General features: G+C 56.2%; 1 protein-coding gene across 1 annotated transcript in view; it reads left to right on the forward strand.

Annotated features, from left to right (window-relative positions):
* LOC116958294 (uncharacterized) overlaps positions 1 to 23,714 on the forward strand; it is a 92,460-nt gene extending 68,746 nt beyond the window's left edge. Inside the window, exons 4-7 of the mRNA XM_076058476.1 lie at positions 10,210 to 10,430; positions 11,297 to 11,497; positions 12,654 to 12,805; positions 19,354 to 23,714. Coding sequence (XP_075914591.1) covers positions 10,210 to 10,430; positions 11,297 to 11,497; positions 12,654 to 12,805; positions 19,354 to 19,572 — 793 coding nt within the window. The 3' untranslated portion in view covers positions 19,573 to 23,714. The remainder of the gene's footprint in view (positions 1 to 10,209; positions 10,431 to 11,296; positions 11,498 to 12,653; positions 12,806 to 19,353) is intronic.
* Positions 23,715 to 23,720: the final 6 nt, after the last annotated feature.

Below are 23,720 nucleotides of genomic sequence, written 5' to 3' on the forward strand. Positions count from 1 at the left end.
AGCGTCTAGAGACTCAGCGTCTAGAGTCTCAGCGTCTAGAGACTCAGCGTCTAGAGACTCAGCGTCTAGAGACTCAGCGTCAGCGTCTAGAGACTCAGCGTCTAGAGACCCGGCGTCTAGAGACTCAGCGTCTAGAGACTCAGCATCAGCGTCTAGAGTCTCAGCGTCTAGAGTCTCTAGAGTCTAGAGACTCAGCGTCTAGAGACTCAGCGTCTAGAGACTCAGCGTCAGCGTCTAGAGACCCGGCGTCTAGAGACTCAGCGTCTAGAGACTCAGCGTCTAGAGACTCAGCGTCTAGAGACTCAGTGTCTAGAGTCTCAGCGTCTAGAGACTCAGCGTCTAGAGACCCGGCGTCTAGAGACTCAGCGTCTAGAGTCTCAGCGTCTAGAGACTCAGCGTCTAGAGTCTCAGCGTCTAGAGACTCAGCGTCTAGAGACTCAGCGTCTAGAGACTCAGCGTCTAGAGACTCAGCGTATAGAGACTCAGCGTCTAGAGACTCAGCGTCTGGAGACTCAGCGTCTAGAGACTCAGCGTCTAGAGTCTCAGTGTCTAGAGACTCAGCGTCTAGAGACTCAGCGTCTAGAGACTCAGCGTATAGAGACTCAGCGTCTAGAGTCTCAGTGTCTAGAGACTCAGCGTCTAGAGACTCAGCGTCTAGAGACTCAGCGTCTAGAGACTCAGCGTCTAGAGTCTCAGCGTCTAGAGACTCAGCGTCTAGAGACTCAGCGTCTAGAGACTCAGCGTCTAGAGACTCAGCGTCTAGAGACTCAGCGTCTAGAGTCTCAGCGTCTAGAGACTCAGCGTCAGCGTCTAGAGTCTCAGCGTCTAGAGTCTCAGCAGCTAGAGACTCAGTGTCTAGAGTCTCGGCGTCTAGAGACTCGGCGTCTAGAGACTCAGCGTCTAGAGACTCGGCGTCTAGAGACTCAGCGTCTAGAGAATCAGCGTCTAGAGACTCAGCGTCTAGAGACTCAGCGTCTGGAGACTCAGCGTCTAGAGACTCAGCGTCAGCGTCTAGAGACTCAGCGTCTAGAGACTCAGCGTCTAGAGACTCAGCGTCTAGAGACTCAGCGTCAGCGTCTAGAGACTCAGCGTCTAGAGACTCAGCGTCTAGAGACTCAGCGTCTAGAGACTCAGCGTCTAGAGTCTCAGCGTCTAGAGACTCGGCGTCTAGAGACTCAGAGTCAGCGTCTAGAGACCCGGCGTCTAGAGACTCAGTGTCTAGAGACTCAGCGTCTAGAGACTCAGCGTCTAGAGACTCAGTGTCTAGAGACTCAGCGTCTAGAGACTCAGCGTCTAGAGACTCAGCGTCTAGAGACTCAGCGTCTAGAGTCTCAGCGTCTAGAGACTCAGCGTCTAGAGACCCGGCGTCTAGAGACTCAGCGTCTAGAGTCTCAGCGTCTAGAGACTCAGCGTCTAGAGTCTCAGCGTCTAGAGACTCAGCGTCTAGAGACTCAGCGTCTAGAGTCTCAGCGTCTAGAGACTCAGCGTCTAGAGACTCAGCGTCTAGAGTCTCAGCGTCTAGAGACTCAGCGTCTAGAGTCTCAGCGTCTAGAGTCTAGAGACTCAGCGTCTAGAGTCTCTAGAGTCTAGAGACTCAGCGTCTAGAGACTCGGCGTCTAGAGACTCAGCGTCTAGAGACTCAGCGTCTCAGCGTCTAGAGACTCAGCGTCTAGAGACTCAGCGTCTGGAGACTCAGCGTCTAGAGACTCAGCGGCTAGAGACTCAGCGTCTAGAGACTCGGCGTCTAGAGACTCAGCGTCTAGAGACTCGGCGTCTAGAGACCCGGCGTCTAGAGACCCGGCGTCTAGAGACTCAGCGTCTAGAGACTCAGCATCAGCGTCTAGAGTCTCAGCGTCTAGAGTCTCTAGAGTCTAGAGACTCAGCGTCTAGAGACTCAGCGTCAGCGTCTAGAGACCCGGCGTCTAGAGACTCAGCGTCTAGAGACTCAGCGTCTAGAGACTCAGCGTCTAGAGACTCAGTGTCTAGAGTCTCAGCGTCTAGAGACTCAGCGTCTAGAGACCCGGCGTCTAGAGACTCAGCGTCTAGAGTCTCAGCGTCTAGAGACTCAGCGTCTAGAGTCTCAGCGTCTAGAGACTCAGCGTCTAGAGACTCAGCGTCTAGAGACTCAGCGTCTAGAGACTCAGCGTATAGAGACTCAGCGTCTAGAGACTCAGTGTCTAGAGACTCAGCGTCTAGAGACTCAGCGTCTAGAGACTCAGCGTCTAGAGACTCAGCGTCTAGAGTCTCAGCGTCTAGAGACTCAGCGTCTAGAGACTCAGCGTCTAGAGACTCAGCGTCTAGAGACTCAGCGTCTAGAGACTCAGCGTCTAGAGACTCAGCGTCTAGAGTCTCAGCGTCTAGAGACTCAGCGTCAGCGTCTAGAGTCTCAGCGTCTAGAGTCTCAGCAGCTAGAGACTCAGTGTCTAGAGTCTCGGCGTCTAGAGACTCGGCGTCTAGAGACTCAGCGTCTAGAGACTCGGCGTCTAGAGACTCAGCGTCTAGAGAATCAGCGTCTAGAGACTCAGCGTCTAGAGACTCAGCGTCTGGAGACTCAGCGTCTAGAGACTCAGCGTCAGCGTCTAGAGACTCAGCGTCTAGAGACTCAGCGTCTAGAGACTCAGCGTCTAGAGACTCAGCGTCAGCGTCTAGAGACTCAGCGTCTAGAGACTCAGCGTCTAGAGACTCAGCGTCTAGAGACTCAGCGTCTAGAGTCTCAGCGTCTAGAGACTCGGCGTCTAGAGACTCAGAGTCAGCGTCTAGAGACCCGGCGTCTAGAGACTCAGTGTCTAGAGACTCAGCGTCTAGAGACTCAGCGTCTAGAGTCTCAGTGTCAGCGTCTAGAGACTCAGCGTCTCAGTGTCTAGAGACTCAGCGTCTAGAGACTCAGCGTCTAGAGACTCAGCGTCTAGAGTCTCAGCGTCAGCGTCTAGAGACTCAGCGTCTAGAGTCTCAGCGTCTAGAGACTCAGCGTCTAGAGTCTCAGCGTCTAGAGTCTCAGCGTCTAGAGACTCAGCGTCTGGAGACTCAGCGTCTAGAGTCTCAGCGTCTAGAGTCTCAGCGTCTAGAGACTCAGCGTCTAGAGACTCAGCGTCTAGAGACTCAGCGTCTAGAGTCTCAGCGTCTAGAGTCTCAGCGTCTAGAGACTCAGCGTCTAGAGACTCAGCGTCTAGAGACTCAGCGTCTCAGCGTCTAGAGACTCAGCGTCTAGAGACTCAGCGTCTAGAGTCTCAGCGTCTAGAGACTCAGCGTCTAGAGTCTCAGCGTCTAGAGACTCAGCGTCTAGAGACTCAGCGTCTAGAGACTCAGCGTCTCAGCGTCTAGAGACTCAGCGTCTAGAGACTCAGCGTCTAGAGACTCAGCGTCTAGAGTCTCAGCGTCTAGAGTCTCAGCGTCTAGAGACTCAGCGTCTAGAGACTCGGCGTCAGCGTCTAGAGACTCAGCGTCTAGAGACTCAGCGTCTAGAGACTCAGCGTCTAGAGACTCAGCGTCAGCGTCTAGAGACTCAGCGTCTAGAGACTCAGCGTCTAGAGACTCAGCGTCTAGAGACTCAGCGTCTAGAGTCTCAGCGTCTAGAGACTCGGCGTCTAGAGACTCAGAGTCAGCGTCTAGAGACCCGGCGTCTAGAGACTCAGTGTCTAGAGACTCAGCGTCTAGAGACTCAGCGTCTAGAGTCTCAGTGTCAGCGTCTAGAGACTCAGCGTCTCAGTGTCTAGAGACTCAGCGTCTAGAGACTCAGCGTCTAGAGACTCAGCGTCTAGAGTCTCAGCGTCAGCGTCTAGAGACTCAGCGTCTAGAGTCTCAGCGTCTAGAGACTCAGCGTCTAGAGTCTCAGCGTCTAGAGTCTCAGCGTCTAGAGACTCAGCGTCTGGAGACTCAGCGTCTAGAGTCTCAGCGTCTAGAGTCTCAGCGTCTAGAGACTCAGCGTCTAGAGACTCAGCGTCTAGAGACTCAGCGTCTAGAGTCTCAGCGTCTAGAGTCTCAGCGTCTAGAGACTCAGCGTCTAGAGACTCAGCGTCTAGAGACTCAGCGTCTCAGCGTCTAGAGACTCAGCGTCTAGAGACTCAGCGTCTAGAGTCTCAGCGTCTAGAGACTCAGCGTCTAGAGTCTCAGCGTCTAGAGACTCAGCGTCTAGAGACTCAGCGTCTAGAGACTCAGCGTCTCAGCGTCTAGAGACTCAGCGTCTAGAGACTCAGCGTCTAGAGACTCAGCGTCTAGAGTCTCAGCGTCTAGAGTCTCAGCGTCTAGAGACTCAGCGTCTAGAGTCTCAGCGTCTAGAGACTCAGCGTCTAGAGACTCAGCGTCTAGAGACTCAGCGTCTCAGCGTCTAGAGACTCAGCGTCTAGAGACTCAGCGTCTAGAGACTCAGCGTCTAGAGACTCAGCGTCTGGAGACTGAGCGTCTAGAGTCTCAGCGTCTAGAGTCTCAGCGTCTAGAGACTCAGCGTCTAGAGACTCAGCGTCTGGAGACTCAGCGTCTAGAGTCTCAGCGTCTAGAGTCTCAGCGTCTAGAGACTCAGCGTCTAGAGACTCAGCGTCTAGAGACTCAGCGTCTAGAGTCTCAGCGTCTAGAGACTCAGCGTCTAGAGACTCGGCGTCTAGAGACTCAGCGTCTAGAGACTCAGCGTCTAGAGTCTCAGCGTCTAGAGACTCAGCGTCTAGAGTCTCAGCGTCTAGAGACTCAGCGTCTAGAGACTCAGCGTCTAGAGTCTCAGCGTCTAGAGACTCAGCGTCTAGAGACTCAGCGTCTAGAGACTCAGCGTCTAGAGTCTCAGCGTCTAGAGACTCAGCGTCTAGAGACTCAGCGTCTAGAGTCTCAGCGTCTAGAGTCTCAGCGTCTAGAGACTCAGCGTCTAGAGTCTCAGCGTCTAGAGACTCAGCGTCTGGAGACTCAGCGTCTAGAGACTCAGCGTCAGCGTCTAGAGACTCAGCGTCTAGAGACTCAGCGTCTAGAGACTCAGCGTCAGCGTCTAGAGACTCAGCGTCTAGAGACTCAGCGTCTAGAGACTCAGCGTCTAGAGACTCAGCGTCTAGAGTCTCAGCGTCTAGAGACTCGGCGTCTAGAGACTCAGAGTCAGCGTCTAGAGACCCGGCGTCTTGAGACTCAGTGTCTAGAGACTCAGCGTCTAGAGACTCAGCGTCTAGAGTCTCAGTGTCAGCGTCTAGAGACTCAGCGTCTCAGTGTCTAGAGACTCAGCGTCTAGAGACTCAGCGTCTAGAGACTCAGCGTCTAGAGTCTCAGCGTCAGCGTCTAGAGACTCAGCGTCTAGAGTCTCAGCGTCTAGAGACTCAGCGTCTGGAGACTCAGCGTCTAGAGTCTCAGCGTCTAGAGTCTCAGCGTCTAGAGACTCAGCGTCTAGAGACTCAGCGTCTAGAGACTCAGCGTCTAGAGTCTCAGCGTCTAGAGACTCAGCGTCTAGAGACTCAGCGTCTAGAGACTCAGCGTCTCAGCGTCTAGAGACTCAGCGTCTAGAGACTCAGCGTCTAGAGTCTCAGCGTCTAGAGACTCAGCGTCTAGAGTCTCAGCGTCTAGAGACTCAGCGTCTAGAGACTCAGCGTCTAGAGACTCAGCGTCTCAGCGTCTAGAGACTCAGCGTCTAGAGACTCAGCGTCTAGAGACTCAGCGTCTAGAGTCTCAGCGTCTAGAGACTCAGCATCTAGAGTCTCAGCGTCTAGAGACTCAGCGTCTAGAGACTCAGCGTCTAGAGACTCAGCGTCTCAGCGTCTAGAGACTCAGCGTCTAGAGACTCAGCGTCTAGAGACTCAGCGTCTAGAGACTCAGCGTCTGGAGACTCAGCGTCTAGAGTCTCAGCGTCTAGAGTCTCAGCGTCTAGAGACTCAGCGTCTAGAGACTCAGCGTCTGGAGACTCAGCGTCTAGAGTCTCAGCGTCTAGAGACTCAGCGTCTAGAGACTCAGCGTCTAGAGACTCAGCGTCTAGAGTCTCAGCGTCTAGAGACTCAGCGTCTAGAGTCTCAGCGTCTAGAGACTCAGCGTCTAGAGACTCAGCGTCTAGAGACTCAGCGTCTAGAGTCTCAGCGTCTAGAGACTCAGCGTCTAGAGTCTCAGCGTCTAGAGACTCAGCGTCTAGAGACTCAGCGTCTAGAGACTCAGCGTCTAGAGACTCAGCGTCTAGAGTCTCAGCGTCTAGAGACTCAGCGTCTAGAGACTCAGCGTCTAGAGACTCAGCGTCTAGAGTCTCAGCGTCTAGAGTCTCAGCGTCTAGAGACTCAGCGTCTAGAGTCTCAGCGTCTAGAGACTCAGCGTCTAGAGACTCAGCGTCTAGAGTCTCAGCGTCTAGAGACTCAGCGTCTAGAGACTCAGCGTCTAGAGTCTCAGTGTCTAGAGACTCAGCGTATAGAGACTCAGCGTCTAGAGACTCAGTGTCTAGAGACTCAGCGTCTAGAGACTCAGCGTCTAGAGACTCAGCGTCTAGAGAATCAGCGTCTAGAGACTCAGCGTCTAGAGACTCAGCGTCTAGAGAATCAGCGTCTAGAGACTCAGCGTCTGGAGACTCAGCGTCTGGAGTCTCAGCGTCTAGAGTCTCAGCGTCTAGAGACTCGGCGTCTGGAGACTCAGCGTCAGCGTCTAGAGACTCAGCGTCAGCGTCTAGAGACTCAGCGTCAGCGTCTAGAGACTCAGCGTCTAGAGACTCAGCGTCTAGAGACTCAGTCTCAGCGTCTAGAGACTCAGTGTCAGCGTCTAGAGACTCAGTGTCTAGAGACTCAGCGTCTAGAGTCTCAGCGTCTAGAGACTCAGCGTCTGGAGACTCAGCGTCTGGAGACTCAGCGTCTGGAGACTCAGCGTCTAGAGAATCAGCGTCTAGAGACTCAGCGTCTTGAGACTCAGCGTCTGGAGTCTCAGCGTCTAGAGTCTCAGCGTCTAGAGACTCGGCGTCTAGAGACTCAGCGTCAGCGTCTAGAGACTCAGCGTCAGCGTCTAGAGACTCAGCGTCAGCGTCTAGAGACTCAGCGTCTAGAGACTCAGCGTCTAGAGACTCAGTCTCAGCGTCTAGAGACTCAGTGTCAGCGTCTAGAGACTCAGCGTCTAGAGACTCAGTGTCTAGAGTCTCAGCGTCTAGAGACTCAGCGTCTAGAGACTCAGTGTCTAGAGACTCAGTCTCAGCGTCTAGAGACTCAGTGTCAGCGTCTAGAGACTCAGCGTCTAGAGACTCAGCGTCTAGAGACTCGGCGTCTAGAGACTCAGCGTCAGCGTCTAGAGACTCAGCGTCTAGAGACTCGGCGTCTACAGACTCAGCGTCAGCGTCTAGAGACTCAGCGTCAGCGTCTAGAGACTCAGCGTCAGCGTCTAGAGACTCAGCGTCTAGAGACTCAGCGTCTAGAGTCTCAGTCTCAGCGTCTAGAGACTCAGCGTCTAGAGACTCAGAGTCTAGAGACTCAGCGTCTAGAGTCTCAGCGTCTAGAGACTCAGCGTCTAGAGACTCAGCGTCTAGAGACTCAGCGTCTAGAGACTCAGCCTCTCAGCGTCTAGAGACTCAGCGTCTAGAGACTCAGCGTCTAGAGACTCAGCGTCTAGAGTCTCAGCGTCTAGAGACTCAGCGTCTAGAGACTCAGCGTCTAGAGACTCAGCGTCAGCGTCTAGAGACTCAGCGTCTAGAGACTCAGCGTCTAGAGACTCAGCGTCTAGAGACTCAGCGTCAGCGTCTAGAGACTCAGCGTCAGCGTCTAGAGACTCAGCGTCAGCGTCTAGAGACTCAGCGTCTAGAGACTCAGCGTCTAGAGACTCAGTCTCAGCGTCTAGAGACTCAGTGTCAGCGTCTAGAGACTCAGCGTCTAGAGACTCAGTGTCTAGAGTCTCAGCGTCTAGAGACTCAGCGTCTAGAGACTCAGCGTCTAGAGACTCAGTCTCAGCGTCTAGAGACTCAGTGTCAGCGTCTAGAGACTCAGCGTCTAGAGACTCGGCGTCTAGAGACTCAGCGTCAGCGTCTAGAGACTCAGCGTCTAGAGACTCAGCGTCTAGAGACTCAGCGTCTAGAGACTCAGCGTCAGCGTCTAGAGACTCAGCGTCTAGAGACTCAGCGTCTAGAGACTCGGCGTCTAGAGACTCAGCGTCAGCGTCTAGAGATTCAGCGTCAGCGTCTAGAGACTCAGCGTCAGCGTCTAGAGACTCAGCGTCTAGAGACTCAGCGTCTAGAGACTCAGCGTCTAGAGACTCAGCGTCTAGAGACTCAGCGTCAGCGTCTAGAGACTCAGCGTCTAGAGACTCAGCGTCTAGAGACTCAGTGTCTAGAGTCTCAGCGTCTAGAGACTCAGCGTCTAGAGACTCAGCGTCTAGAGACTCAGTCTCAGCGTCTAGAGACTCAGTGTCAGCGTCTAGAGACTCAGCGTCTAGAGACTCGGCGTCTAGAGACTCAGCGTCAGCGTCTAGAGACTCAGCGTCTAGAGACTCAGCGTCTAGAGACTCGGCGTCTAGAGACTCAGCGTCAGCGTCTAGAGACTCAGCGTCAGCGTCTAGAGACTCAGCGTCTAGAGACTCAGCGTCTAGAGACTCAGCGTCACCGTCTAGAGACTCAGCGTCTAGAGACTCAGCGTCTAGAGACTCAGCGTCTAGAGTCTCAGTCTCAGCGTCTAGAGACTCAGCGTCTAGAGACTCAGAGTCTAGAGACTCAGCGTCTAGAGTCTCAGCGTCTAGAGACTCAGCGTCTAGAGACTCAGCGTCTAGAGACTCAGCGTCTAGAGACTCAGCCTCTCAGCGTCTAGAGACTCAGCGTCTAGAGACTCAGCGTCTAGAGACTCAGCGTCTAGAGTCTCAGCGTCTAGAGACTCAGTCTCAGCGTCTAGAGACTCAGTGTCAGCGTCTAGAGACTCAGCGTCTAGAGACTCAGTGTCTAGAGTCTCAGCGTCTAGAGACTCAGCGTCTAGAGACTCAGCGTCTAGAGACTCAGTCTCAGCGTCTAGAGACTCAGTGTCAGCGTCTAGAGACTCAGCGTCTAGAGACTCAGCGTCTAGAGACTCGGCGTCTAGAGACTCAGCGTCAGCGTCTAGAGACTCAGCGTCTAGAGTCTCAGCGTCTAGAGTCTCAGCGTCTAGAGACTCAGCGTCTAAGGACTCAGCGTCTAGAGACTCAGCGTCTAGAGACTCAGCGTCTAGAGACTCAGCGTCTGGAGACTCAGCGTCTAGAGACTCAGCGTCTAGAGACTCAGTCTCAGCGTCTAGAGACTCAGTGTCAGCGTCTAGAGACTCAGCGTCTAGAGACTCGGCGTCTAGAGACTCAGCGTCAGCGTCTAGAGACTCAGCGTCAGCGTCTAGAGACTCAGCGTCTAGAGACTCAGCGTCTAGAGACTCAGCGTCACCGTCTAGAGACTCAACGTCTAGAGACTCAGCGTCTAGAGACTCAGCGTCTAGAGACTCAGCGTCTAGAGACTCAGCGTCTAGAGTCTCAGCGTCTAGAGACTCAGCGTCTAGAGACTCAGCGTCTAGAGACTCAGCGTCTAGAGTCTCAGTCTCAGCGTCTAGAGACTCAGCGTCTAGAGACTCAGCGTCTAGAGACTCAGAGTCTAGAGACTCAGCGTCTAGAGTCTCAGCGTCTAGAGACTCAGCGTCTAGAGACTCAGCGTCTAGAGACTCAGCGTCTAGAGACTCAGCGTCTAGAGACTCAGCCTCTCAGCGTCTAGAGACTCAGCGTCTAGAGACTCAGCGTCTAGAGACTCAGCGTCTAGAGTCTCAGCGTCTAGAGACTCAGTCTCAGCGTCTAGAGACTCAGTGTCAGCGTCTAGAGACTCAGCGTCTAGAGACTCAGTGTCTAGAGTCTCAGCGTCTAGAGACTCAGCGTCTAGAGACTCAGCGTCTAGAGACTCAGTCTCAGCGTCTAGAGACTCAGTGTCAGCGTCTAGAGACTCAGCGTCTAGAGACTCAGCGTCTAGAGACTCGGCGTCTAGAGACTCAGCGTCAGCGTCTAGAGTCTCAGCGTCTAGAGTCTCAGCGTCTAGAGACTCAGCGTCTAAGGACTCAGCGTCTAGAGACTCAGCGTCTAGAGACTCAGCGTCTAGAGACTCAGCGTCTGGAGACTCAGCGTCTAGAGACTCAGCGTCTTAGCATCTAGAGACTCAGCGTCTAGAGACTCAGCGTCTCAGCGTCTAGAGACTCGGCGTGTGGAGAGTGTCGGGAGTCTACAAGCCCGCCTGGCTGCACCACACCAGTGTAGCGAGTGAGCCTCTGCCAACTCACGATCCTCCCTCCCCTCCTCTCCCCTCAGCGACAGCAGCAGCTCGTCCAGCGACGTGTCGCCCGCCCGCTCCGTGCCGTCGGCCGCCGTGGCCGCGCCTCTTCCGGCGCAGCCGCCGGCACTGCCGGCGCTGCCGCCGCCGCCGCCGCCGCTGCCGGCGGCTCCGCTGGGGCTGGGCGCCGGCGAGGCGGCGGACGAACCCCGGAAGAGCTTCGGCATCCGCGTCCACAATCTGCCGGTCCGCTCCACCGGTGAGGCCTCGTCAGCTCGGCCCTCGCTCGCTCAGCCTCGCTCGCTCACCCTCGTCACCTCGCTCACCCTCACTCACTCACCTCACTCAGCCTCGCTCACCCTCACTCACCCTCGCTCACCCTCGTCAGCTCGGCGCTCGCTCGCCCTCGCTCACTCACCCTCCCTCACCTAGCTCACCCACCCTCGCTCACCTCGCTCACCCTCACTCACCCTCGCTCTCCCTCGCTCACTCACCTCGCTCGCTCGCTCACCCTCGCTCAGCCTCGCTCAGCCTCGCTCACCCTCGCTCACCCTCGCTCGCTCACCCTCGCTCACCCTCGCTCAGCCTCCCTCGCTCACCCTCGCTCAGCCTCGCTCAGCCTCGCTCACCTTCCCTCGCTCACCTAGCTCACCTAGCTCACCCTCCCTCACTCACCCTCACTCACCCTCACTCATCCTCGCTCACCCTCGCTCACCCTCACTCACCCTCACTCATCCTCACTCACTCAGCCTCGCTCACCCTCACTCACCCTCGTCAGCTCGCTCACCCTCGCTCACCCTCGCCCTCGCTCACCCTCACTCACCCTCGTCAGCTCGCTCACCCTCGCTCACCCTCACCCTCGCTCACCCTCGCTCACCCTCACTCACCCTCGTCAGCTCGCTCACCCTCGCTCACCCTCACCCTCGCTCACCCTCGCTCACCCTCACTCACCCTCGTCAGCTCGCTCACCCTCGCTCACCCTCACCCTCGCTCACCCTCACCCTCGCTCACCCTCCCTCGCTCACCTCGCTCACCCTCGCTCACCTCGCTCACCCTCCCTCGCTCACCCTCCCTCGCTCACCCTCCCTCGCTCGCCCCTCTGCTCACCTCTCCCCCCCCCTTTAGACTCGAGTCTCAAGGACGGCCTCTTCCACGAGTTCAAGAAACACGGCAAAGTGACCTCGGTGCAGATCCACGGCGCCGGTGAGGAGCGCTCCGGCCTGGTCTTCTTCCGGCAACCCGAAGACCGTGAGAAGGCTCTCTGCGCCTCCAAGGGGAAGCTCTTCTTCGGCATGCAGATCGACGTCACAGCCTGGGACGGGCCCGGTACGCTGTCTCTCGCTCGCTCGCTCAGTCGCTCGCTCGCTCGCTCGGGAACTCACTCGGGAACTCGCTCGGTCACTCGCTCGCTCGGTCACTCACTTGGTGACTCACTCACTTGGTCACCCACTCGCTTGGTCACTCACTTACTCACTCGGTCACTCACTCACTCGGTCGCTCGCTCGCTCGCTCGGGAACTCGCTCGGTCACTCACTCGCTCGCTCAGTCAGTTGCTCGCTCGCTCACTCGGGAACTCACTCGGTCACTCGGTCACTCGGTCGCTCGCTCGCTCACTCGGGAACTCACTCGGTCGCTCGCTCATTCGCTCGCTCGGTCACTCGGTCGCTCACTCGCTCACTCAGTCGCTCGCTCGGTCACTCGGTCACTCACTTGGTGACTCACTCACTTGGTCACCCACTCGCTTGGTCACTCACTTACTCACTCGGTCACTCACTCACTCGGTCACTCACTCACTCATACACTCACCCACTCGGTCACTCACTCACTCGATCACTCACTCAGTCGCTCACTCACTCGGTCACTCACTCACTCACTCGCTCGGTCACTCACTAACTCGGTCACTCACTCGGTCACTCACTCACTCACTCGGTCACTCACTCACTCACTCGCTCGGTCACTCACTAACTCGGTCACTCACTCGGTCACTCACTCACTCACTCGGTCACTCACTCACTCACTCGGTCACTCACTCACTCACTCGATCACTCACTCGGTCACTCACTCACTCACTCGGTCACTCACTCGCTCGGTCACTCACTTGCTCGGTCACTCCCTCGCTTGGTCACTCACTCGCTCATCACACGGTCTGGGTACAATGTCACTGCCACGGTAACGGCCGTACCCACGGCAACGGCCGTACCCACGGCAACGGCTGTACCCACGGTAACACGGTAACGGCCGTACCCACGGCAACGGCTGCACCCACGTTCTCGGCCGTACCCACGGTAACACGTTCACGGCCGTACCCACGGCAAACGGCCGTACCCACGTTCTCGGCCGTACCCACGGTAACACGGTAACGGCCGTACCCACGGTAACACGGTAACGGCTGTGCCCATGGCAACGGCCGTACCCGCGGTCACGGCCATCGCCACGTTCCCCTCCTCGTCCCCCGTCCCCCCCACGCCACGCCGTCGTGCAGAGACGGAGAGCGAGAATGAGCTGCGTCCGCTGGACGACCGTATCGACGAGTTCCACCCCAAGGCGACGCGGACGCTCTTCATAGGCAACCTGGAGAAGAGCACCACCTACGATGACCTCTACTCCATCTTCCAGAGATTCGGGGAGATAGTGGTGAGGGAGCCATCACCACCATCACTACCACAGCCATCATCACCACCACAGCCATCATCACCACCACCATCACTACCACAACCATCATCACCACCTACGATGACCTCTACTCCATCTTCCAGAGATTCGGGGAGATAGTGGTGAGGGAGCCATCACCACCATCACTACCATCATCACTACCACAGCCATCACCACCACCACAGCCATCATCACCACCACAGCCATCATCATCACCACCTACAATGACCTCTACTCCATCTTCCAGAGATTCGGGGAGATAGTGGGGAGGGAGCCACCACCATCACTACCATCACTACCATCATCACTACCACAGCCATCACCACCACCACAGCCATCATCACCACCACAGCCATCATCATCACAACCACCATCACCACCACAGCCATCATCACCACAACAACCATCATCATCACCACCTACGATGACCTCTACTCCATCTTCCAGAGATTCGGGGAGATAGTGGTGAGGGAGCCACCATCACCATCACCACTACCACAGCCATCACCACAACAACAACCGTCATCATCATCACCACCTACGATGACCTCTACTCCATCTTCCAGAGATTCGGGGAGATAGTGGTGAGGGAGCCACCATCACTACCATCATCACTACCATCATCACCACCACTATCACCACAACAACAACCGTCATCATCATCACCACCTATGATGACCTCTACTCCATCTTCCAGAGATTCGGGGAGATAGTGGTGAGGGAGCCACCAACACCATCACTACCATCATCACTACCACAGCCATCATCACTACCACAGCCATCATCACCACCTACGATGACCTCTACTCCATCTTCCAGAGATTCGGGGAGATAGTGGTGAGGGAGCCACCATCACTACCACAACCATCACCACTACCACAGCCATCATCACCACCACCATCACTACCACAGCCATCATCACCACAACAACAACCATCATCATCACCACCTACGATGACCACTACTCCATCTTCCAGAGATTCGGGGAGATAGTGGTGAGGGAGCAGCCACCACCACCATCACCACCACAGCCATCATCACCACCACTACCACCATCATCACAACCACCATCACCACCACAGCCATCATCACCACAACAACCGTCATCATCATCACCTGCGATGACGTCTACTCCATCTTCCAGAGATTCGGGGAGATAGTGGTGAGGCAGCCACCACCACCACAGCCATCATCACCACCACTATCACCACAACAACAACCGTGTGTCTCTAGCTCCGTGTCTCTGTGTCTCTAGCCCCGTGTCTCTAGCCCCGTGTCTCTGTGTCTCTAGCCCCGTGTCTCTAGCCCCGTGTCTCTAGCCCCGTGTCTCTGTGTCTCTAGCCTCGTGTCTCCAGCCCCGTGTCTCCAGCCCCGTGTCTCTAGCCCAGTGTCTCTGTGTCTCTAGCCTCGTGTCTCCAGCCCCGTGTCTCTAGCCCAGTGTCTCTGTGTCTCTAGCCTCGTGTCTCCAGCCCCGTGTCTCCAGCCCCGTGTCTCTAGCCCCGTGTCTCCGTGTCTCTAGCCCCGTGTCTCCAGCCCCGTGTCTCTAGCCCCGTGTCTCTAGCCCCGTGTCTCTGTGTCTCTAGCCCCGTGTCTCTAGCCCCGTGTCTCCAGCCCTGTTTCTCCAGCCCCATGTCTCTAGCCCCGTGTCTCTGTGTCTCTAGCCTCGTGTCTCCAGCCCCGTGTCTCCAGCCCCGTGTCTCTAGCCCCGTGTCTCCGTGTCTCTAGCCCCGTGTCTCCAGCCCCGTGTCTCTAACCCCGTGTCTCTAGCCCTGTGTCTCTGTGTCTCTAGCCCCGTGTCTCTAGCCCCGTGTCTCTAGCCCCGTGTCTCTAGCCCCGTGTCTCTGTGTCTCTAGCCCCGTGTCTCTAGCCCCGTGTCTCCAGCCCCGTTTCTCCAGCCCCATGTCTCTAGCCCCGTGTCTCCGTGTCTCTAACCCCGTGTCTCTATCCCCGTGTCTCCGTGTCTCTAACCCCGTGTCTTTAACTCCGTGTCTCTAGCCCCGTGTCTCTAGCCCCGTGTCTCTAGCCCCGTGTCTCCAGCCCCGTGTCTCTAGCCCCGTGTCTCTAGCCCCGTGCCTCCAGCCCCGTGTCTCTAGCCCCGTGTCTCCAGCCCCGTGTCTCTAGCCCCGTGTCTCCAGCCCCATGTCTCTAGCCCCGTGTCTCTAGCCCCGTGCCTCCAGCCCCGTGTCTCTAGCCCCGTGTCTCCAGCCCCGTGTCTCTAGCCCCGTGTCTCTAGCCCCGTGTCTCTAGCCCCGTGTCTCTAGCCCCGTGTCTCCAGCCCCGTGTCTCTAGCCCCGTGTCTCTAACCCCGTGTCTCTAACCCCGTGTCTCTAGCCCCGTGTCTCCAGCCCCGTGTCTCTAGCCCCGTGTCTCTAGCCCCGTGTCTCTAACCCCGTGTCTCTATCCCCGTGTCTCTGTGTCTCTAGCCCCGTGTCTCTAGCCCTGTGTCTCCGTGTCTCTAACTCCGCGTCTCTAACCCCGTGTCTCTATCCCCGTGTCTCCGTGTCTCTAGCCCCGTGTCTCCAGCCCCGTGTCTGTGTCTCTATCCTCGTGTCTCTAGCCCCGTGTCTCTATCCTCGTGTCTCTAGCCCCGTGTCTCTAACCCCGTGTCTCTATCCCCGTGTCTCCGTGTCTCTAACCCCATGTCTCTATCCCCATGTCTCCGTGTCTCTAACCCCATGTCTTTAACTCCGTGTCTCTAACCCCGTGTCTCTAGCCCCGTGTCTCTAACCCCGTGTCTCTAGCCCCATGTCTCTAGCCCCGTGTCTCCAGCCCCGTGTCTCCGTGTCTCTAACTCCGCGTCTCTAACCCCGTGTCTCTAGCCCCGTGTCTCCAGCCCCGTGTCTCTAGCCCCGTGTCTCTGTATCTCTAGCCCCGTGTCTCTAGCCCCGTGTCTCTAACCCTGTGTCTCTAACCACGTGTCTCTAACCCCGTGTCTCCGTGTCTCTATCCTTGTGTCTCTAGCCCCGTGTCTCTAACCCCGTGTCTCTAGCCCCGTGTCTCTAACCCCGTGTCTCCGTGTCTCTAGCCCCGTGTCTCTAGCCCCGTGTCTCTAACTCCGTGTCTCTAGCCCCGTGTCTCTAGCCCCGTGTCTCCAGCCCTGTTTCTCCAGCCCCATGTCTCTAGCCCCGTGTCTCTGTGTCTCTAGCCTCGTGTCTCCAGCCCCGTGTCTCCAGCCCCGTGTCTCTAGCCCCGTGTCTCCGTGTCTCTAGCCCCGTGTCTCCAGCCCCGTGTCTCTAACCCCGTGTCTCTAGCCCTGTGTCTCTGTGTCTCTAGCCCCGTGTCTCTAGCCCCGTGTCTCTAGCCCCGTGTCTCTAGCCCCGTGTCTCTGTGTCTCTAGCCCCGTGTCTCTAGCCCCGTGTCTCCAGCCCCGTTTCTCCAGCCCCATGTCTCTAGCCCCGTGTCTCCGTGTCTCTAACCCCGTGTCTCTATCCCCGTGTCTCCGTGTCTCTAACCCCGTGTCTTTAACTCCGTGTCTCTAGCCCCGTGTCTCTAGCCCCGTGTCTCTAGCCCCGTGTCTCCAGCCCCGTGTCTCTAGCCCCGTGTCTCTAGCCCCGTGCCTCCAGCCCCGTGTCTCTAGCCCCGTGTCTCCAGCCCCGTGTCTCTAGCCCCGTGTCTCCAGCCCCATGTCTCTAGCCCCGTGTCTCTAGCCCCGTGCCTCCAGCCCCGTGTCTCTAGCCCCGTGTCTCCAGCCCCGTGTCTCTAGCCCCGTGTCTCTAGCCCCGTGTCTCTAGCCCCGTGTCTCTAGCCCCGTGTCTCCAGCCCCGTGTCTCTAGCCCCGTGTCTCTAACCCCGTGTCTCTAACCCCGTGTCTCTAGCCCCGTGTCTCCAGCCCCGTGTCTCTAGCCCCGTGTCTCTAGCCCCGTGTCTCTAACCCCGTGTCTCTATCCCCGTGTCTCTGTGTCTCTAGCCCCGTGTCTCTAGCCCTGTGTCTCCGTGTCTCTAACTCCGCGTCTCTAACCCCGTGTCTCTATCCCCGTGTCTCCGTGTCTCTAGCCCCGTGTCTCCAGCCCCGTGTCTGTGTCTCTATCCTCGTGTCTCTAGCCCCGTGTCTCTATCCTCGTGTCTCTAGCCCCGTGTCTCTAACCCCGTGTCTCTATCCCCGTGTCTCCGTGTCTCTAACCCCATGTCTCTATCCCCGTGTCTCCGTGTCTCTAACCCCATGTCTTTAACTCCGTGTCTCTAACCCCGTGTCTCTAGCCCCGTGTCTCTAACCCCGTGTCTCTAGCCCCATGTCTCTAGCCCCGTGTCTCCAGCCCCGTGTCTCCGTGTCTCTAACTCCGCGTCTCTAACCCCGTGTCTCTAGCCCCGTGTCTCCAGCCCCGTGTCTCTAGCCCCGTGTCTCTGTATCTCTAGCCCCGTGTCTCTAGCCCCGTGTCTCTAACCCTGTGTCTCTAACCACGTGTCTCTAACCCCGTGTCTCCGTGTCTCTATCCTTGTGTCTCTAGCCCCGTGTCTCTAACCCCGTGTCTCTAGCCCCGTGTCTCTAACCCCGTGTCTCCGTGTCTCTAGCCCCGTGTCTCTAGCCCCGTGTCTCTAACTCCGTGTCTCTAGCCCCGTGTCTCCAGCCCCGTGTCTCTAACCCCGTGTCTCCAGCCCCGTGTCTCTAACCCCCTGTCTCTAGCCCCGTGTCTCTAACCCTGTGTCTCTAACCCCGTGTCTCTAACCCCGTGTCTCCGTGTCTCTATCCTCGTGTCTCTAGCCCCGTGTCTCTAACCCCGTGTCTCTAGCCCCGTGTCTCTAACCCCGTGTCTCCGTGTCTCTAGCACCGTGTCTCTAGCCCCGTGTCTCCAGCCCCGTGTCTCTAACCCCGTGTCTCTAACCCCGTGTCTCTAACCCCGTGTCTCCGTGTCTCTAGCCCCGTGTCTCTAACCCGTGTCTCCAGCCCCGTGTCTCTAACCCCGTGTCTCTAACCCCGTGTCTCTGTGTCTCTAGCCCCGTGTCTCTAACCCCGTGTCTTTAACTCCGTGTCTCTAACCCCCCGTGTCTTTAACTCCGTGTCTCTAACCCCGTGTCTCTAGCCCCGTGTCTCTAGCCCCGTGTCTCCAGCCCCGTGTCTCCGTGTCTCTAGCCCCGTGTCTCTTGCCCCGTGTCTCTAGCCCCGTGTCTCTAGCCCCATGTCTCTAGCCCCGTGTCTCTAGCCCCGTGTCTCTAGCCCCGTGTCTCTGTTTCTCTATCCTCGTGTCTCTAGCCCCGTGTCTCTAGCCATGTGTTACTAACCCTGTGTCTCCGTGTCTCTAACCCCGTGTCTCTAGCCCCGTGTCTCTAACCCCGTGTCTCCAGCCCCGTGTCTCTAACCCCGTGTCTCTAACCCCGTGTCTCTGTGTCTCTAGCCCCGTGTCTCTAACCCCGTGTCTTTAACTCCGTGTCTCTAACCCCCCGTGTCTTTAACTCCGTGTCTCTAACCCCGTGTCTCTAGCCCCGTGTCTCTAGCCCCGTGTCTCCAGCCCCGTGTCTCCGTGTCTCTAGCCCCGTGTCTCTTGCCCCGTGTCTCTAGCCCCGTGTCTCTAGCCCCATGTCTCTAGCCCCGTGTCTCTAGCCCCGTGTCTCTAGCCCCGTGTCTCTGTTTCTCTATCCTCGTGTCTCTAGCCCCGTGTCTCTAGCCATGTGTTACTAACCCTGTGTCTCCGTGTCTCTAACCCCGTGTCTCTAGCCCCGTGTCTCTAACCCCGTGTCTCTAGCCCCGTGTCTCTAACCCCGTGTCTCTAGCCCCGTGTCTCCGTGTCTCTAACCCCGTGTCTCTCGCCCCGTGTCTCTAACCCCGTGTCTCTAGCCCCGTGTCTCTAACCCCGTCTCTAGCCCCGTGTCTCTAACCCTGTGTCTCTAACCCCGTGTCTCTAGCCCCGTGTCTCTAGCCCCGTGTCTCTAACCCCGTGTCTCTAACCCCGTGCCTCCAGCCCCGTGTCTCTGTGTCTCTAGCCCCGTGTCTCTAGCCCCGTGTCTCTAGCTCCGTGTCTCTAACACCGTGTCTCTAGCCCCGTGTCTCTAACCCTGTGTCTCTAACCCCGTGTCTCTAACCCCGTGTCTCTAACCCCGTGTCTCCGTGTCTCTATACTCGTGTCTCTAGCCCGGTGTCTCTAACTCCGTGTCTCTAGCCCCGTGTCTCTAGCCCAGTGTCTCTAGCCCCGTGTCTCCAGCCCCGTGTCTCTAGCCCCGTGTCTCTAGCCCCGTGTCTTTAACTCCGTGTCTCTAACCCCGTGTCTCTAGCCCCGTGTCTCTAGCCCCGTGTCTCTAGCCCCGTGTCTCCAGCCCCGTGTCTCTGTGTCTCTAGCCCCGTGTCTCTAGCCCCGTGTCTCTAACTCCGTGTCTCTAACCCCGTGTCTCTAGCCCCGTGTCTCCGTGTCTCTAACCCCGTGTCTCTAGCCCCGTGTCTCTAGCCCCGTGTCTCCAGCCCCGTGTCTCTATCCCCGTGTCTCTGTGTCTCTAGCCCCGTGCCTCCAGCCCCGTGCCTCCAGCCCCGTGCCTCCAGCCCCCCGTGTCTCGATCTAACCGCGCGTGTGCCTAACCCACCCCCGCGTGTCTCCGCGTTGTAGGACATAGACATCAAGAAGGTGAACGGGATCCCCCAGTACGCCTTCCTGCAGTTCTGTGACATCACCAGTGTGTGCAAGGCCATCAAGAAGATGGACGGGGAGTACTTGAGCAACAATCGACTCAAGGTGCGCCGCGGGGTGGGAGTCCGTGGGGAGGTCTCGCCTGCCCGCGGTGCAGCCTGCCCGCGGTGCAGCCTTTCTGTGGTGCGGCCTGTGTGAGTGTGTGTGTGAGAGTGTGAGTGTGTGTGTGAGTGGGTGAGTGAGAGAGTGTGTGTGTGAGAGTGTGTGAGTGTGAGTGTGTGAGTGTGAGTGAGTGTGTGTGAGTGTGAGTGTGTGTGTGTGAGAGTGTGAGTGAGAGTGTGAGTGTGTGTGAGAGAGTGTGTGTGTGAGAGTGTGTGTGTGTGTGTGAGTGAGAGTGTGTGTGAGTGTGAGTGTGTGGGTGAGTGTGTGAGTGGGTGAGTGTGTGAGAGTGTGTGAGTGTGAGAGTGTGAGTGTGTGTGTGTGCGTGAGTGAGTGTGAGTGTGTGTGAGAGTGAGAGTGTGCGAGTGTGAGTGAGTGAGTGAGTGTGCGTGTGAGTGTGTGAGTGAGTGAGTGAGTGTGTGTGTGGGTGAGTTAGTGAGTGTGTGCGTGTGTGTGAGTGTGTGAGTGAGAGTGTGAGTGAGAGTGTGTGAGTGTGTGAGCGTGTGTGTGAGTGTGTGAGTGTGAGTGTGTGTGAGAGTGTGTGAGTGTGTGAGAGTGTGAGTGAGAGTGTGAGTGTGTGAGTGAGTGAGTGTGAGTGTGTGTGAGAGTGAGAGTGTGTGAGTGAGTGAGTGTGTGAGTGAGTGCGTGAGTGTGTGCGTGAGTGTGTGAGTGAGTGTGTGTGAGTGTGAGTGTGTGAGTGAGTGCGTGTGAGTGAGTGTGTGTGTGTGAGTGTCTGGGTGAATGTGAGTGAGTGTGAGTGTGTGCGCGCGTGTGTGAGTGTGAGTGAGTGTGTGTGTGTGAGTGAGTGCGTGTGTGAGAGTGTGTGTGTGAGTGAGTGAATGTGTGCGTGTGTGTGAGTGAGTGTGTGTGAGTGTGTGAGAGTGTGTGTGTGAGTGAGTGAATGTGTGCGTGTGTGTGAGTGAGTGTGTGTGAGTGAGAGTGTGTGAGAGTGTGAGTGTGTGTGTGAGTGTGTGTGAGTGAGTGTGTGTGTGTGAGTGTGTGAGTGTGAGTGAGTGTGTGTGTGAGTGTGTTTGTGAGTGTGTGTGAGAGTGTGTGTGTGAGTGTGTGTGAGAGTGAGTGTGAGTGTGTGTGAGTGAGAGTGTGAGTGTGTGTGAGTGAGTGTGTGTGTGAGAGTGTGAGTGAGAGTGTGAGTGAGAGTGTGTGAGAGAGTGAGTGTGAATGTGTGAGTGTGAGTGTGTGAGAGTGTGCGTGTGTGAGTGTGTGTGTGAGAGTGTGAGTGAGAGTGTGAGTGAGAGTGTGTGAGAGAGTGAGTGTGAATGTGTGAGTGTGAGTGTGTGAGAGTGTGCGTGTGTGAGTGTGTGTGTGAGAGTGAGAGTGTGTGAGGGTGTGAGAGTGTGTGTGAGAGTGTGTGTGTGAGTGTGTGTGTGAGTGTGTGTGTGAGAGTGAGTGTGAGTGAGTGCGTGTGTGTGTGTGAGTGAGAGTGTGTGTGAGTGTGAGAGAGTGTGTGAGTGTGAATGTGTGAGTGAGTGTGTGTGAGTGAGTGAGTGAGAGTGTGAGTGTGTGTGAGAGTGTGAGTGTGTGTGTGCGTGAGTGGGTGAGTGTGTGAGTGAGAGTGTGTGTGAGTGTGTGAGAGTGTGTGAGACTGTGTGTGAGTGTGTGAGACTGTGAGTGAGTGTGTGTGTGAGTGTGTGAGTGAGTGTGTGAGTGAGTGAGAGTGTGTGAGTGAGAGTGTGCGTGAGAGTGTCTGTGAGTATGTGTGTGAGTGAGAGTGTGTGTGAGTGAGAGTGTGTGAGTGAGTGTGTGTGTGTGTGAGTGAGTGTGTGTGTGTGTGAATGTGAGTGAGTGTGTGTGTGTGAATGTGAGTGAGTGTGTGTGAGTGTCTGGGTGAATGTGAGTGAGTGTGAGTGTGTGAGTGTGTGAGTGTGTGTGTGAGAGTGAGTGTGTGAGTGTGAGTGTGTGAGAGTGTATGTGAGTGTGTGTGAGAGTGAGAGTGTGTGTGTGAGAGTGTGTGTGTGAGAGTGTGCGTCTGTGTGAGTGAGTGTGTGTGTGTGAGAGTGTGTGTGTGAGTGAGAGTGTGTGAGTGTGTGTGAGTGTGTGAGTGTGTGTGAGTGTCTGGGTGAATGTGAGTGAGTGTGAGTGTGTGCGCGCGTGAGTGTGTGAGTGAGAGTGTGTGTGTGAGAGTGTGTGTGAGAGTGTGTGTGTGAGTGAGAGTGTGTGTGAGTGTGTGAGTGAGTGTGTGCGTGTGTGCGTGAGAGTGTGTGAGAGTGTGTGCGTGAGTGTGTGAGTGTGTGAGTGAGTGAGTGAGTGTGTGTGTGTGTGTGAGTGTGTGAGTGTGTGAGAGTGAGTGTGTGAGAGTGAGTGAGTGTGAGAGTGTGTGAGTGTGTGAGAGTGTGTGTGAGTGAGTGTGAGTGAGTGAATGAGTGTGTGCGTGTGAGTGTGTGTGAGAGTGTGTGAGTGTGTGAGTGTGTGAGTGCGTGAGTGTGTGAGTGTGTGTGTGAGTGAGAGTGTGTGTGAGAGTGAGTGTGTGTGTGTGTGTGCGTGAGTGTGTGTGTGAGAGTGAGAGTGTGTGAGAGTGTGTGCGTGAGTGAGAGTGTGTGTGTGCGTGAGTGTGTGTGAGAGTGTGTGCGTGAGTGTGAGTGAGAGTGTGTGAGTGTGCGTAAGTGAGAGTGTGTGTGAGTGAGTGAATGTGTGCGTGAGTGTGAGTGAGTGTGTGAGTGAGTGTGCGTGAGTGAGTGTCTGGGTGAATGTGAGTGTGTGTGAGTATGAATGTGAGTGTGCGTGTGTGAGTGTGTGAGTGAGTGAGTGTGTGAGTGAGTGAGTGAATGTGCGTGAGTGTGAGTGAGAGTGTGTGTGAGTGTCTGAGTGAGTGTGAGTGAGAGTGTGTGTGAGTGTCTGAGTGAATGTGTGCGTGAGTGAGAGTGTGTGTGTGAGTGTCTGAGTGAATGTGAGTAAGTGTGTGTGTGGATGTGTGCGAGTGTGTGTGTGTGCGTCTGAGTGTGTGAGTGTGTGTGTGTGCGTCTGAGTGTGTGAGTGAGTGTGTGTGAGTGAGAGTGTGTGTGTGTGAGTGTCTGAGTGAATGTGAGTGAGTGAATGTGTGCGTGAGTGAGAGTGTGTGTGAGTGAGTGAGTGTGTGTGAGTGAGAGTGTGTGAGAGTGCGTGTGTGTGTGTGCGTGAGTGCGTGAGTGTGTGTGAGAGTGTGTGTGTGAGGGAGAGTGTGTGAGAGTGTGTGTGAGTGTGTGCGTGTGTGTGTGAGAGTGTGCGTGTGTGTGAGTGAGTGTGTGTGAGTGAGTGAATGTGTGTGAGTGAATGTGAGTGAGTGTGTGTGAGTGTGAATGTGTGCGAGTTAGTGTGTGTCTGTGTGTGTGAGTGAGTGAATGTGTGTGTGTGTGTGAGTGAATGTGAGTGAGTGTGAGTGTGTGTGATTGAGAGTGTGTGAGAGTGTGAGTGTGTGCGTGCGTGAGTGAATGTGTGCGTGAGTGTGAGTGAGAGTGTGTGAGTGAGTGTGTGCGTGAGTAAGAGTGTGTGTGTGAGTGTCTGGGTGAATGTGAGTGAGAGTGTGTGCGTGAGTGTGTGAGTGTGTGTGAGAGTGTGTGAATGTGCATGTGTGAGGGAGTGAATGTGTGTACGTGCGTGAGTGAGTGAATGCGTGCATGAGCGTGGGTGAGAGTGTGTGAGTGCGTGTGTGTGAGTGAGAGTGTCTGAGTGTGCGTGCATGAGCGAGTGAATGTGAGTGTGCGTGTGTGAGTGTGTGAGTGAGTGAGTTAATGTGTGCGTGAGTGTGAGTGAGAGTGTGTGTGTGTGAGTCTCTTGAGTGTGAATGTGTGCGAGTGAGTGTGTGTGAGTGAGTGAATGTGAGTGTGTGTGAGTGAATGTGAGTGTGTGTGAGTGTGAGTGAGTGATTGAGTGTGTGCGTGAGTGAGAGTGTGTGAGAGTGCGTGTGTGCGTGCGTGAGTGAGTGAATGCGTGTGTGAGTGCGTGTGTGAGTGCGTGTGTGAGTGAGTGTGTGTGAGTGAGAGTGTCTGAGTGTGCGTGCGTGAGTGAATGTGAATGTGAGTGTGTGTGAGTATGACTGTGAGTGTGTGAGTGAGTGAATGTGTGCGTGAGTGAGTGTGTGTGAGTGAGTGTCTGAATGTGAGTGTGTGAGTGAATGTGTGAGTGTGTGTGAGTGAATGTGTGTGAGTGAATGTGTGTGAGTGTGAATGTGTGCGAGTGAGTGTGAGTGAATG

The sequence above is a fragment of the Petromyzon marinus genome, assembly GCF_048934315.1.
Source record: "Petromyzon marinus isolate PM22_M1 ecotype Great Lakes invasive population chromosome 75 unlocalized genomic scaffold, UKy_Petmar_22M1.pri1.0 chr75_unloc.3, whole genome shotgun sequence".
NCBI classification, from domain to species: Eukaryota; Metazoa; Chordata; class Hyperoartia; order Petromyzontiformes; family Petromyzontidae; genus Petromyzon; species Petromyzon marinus.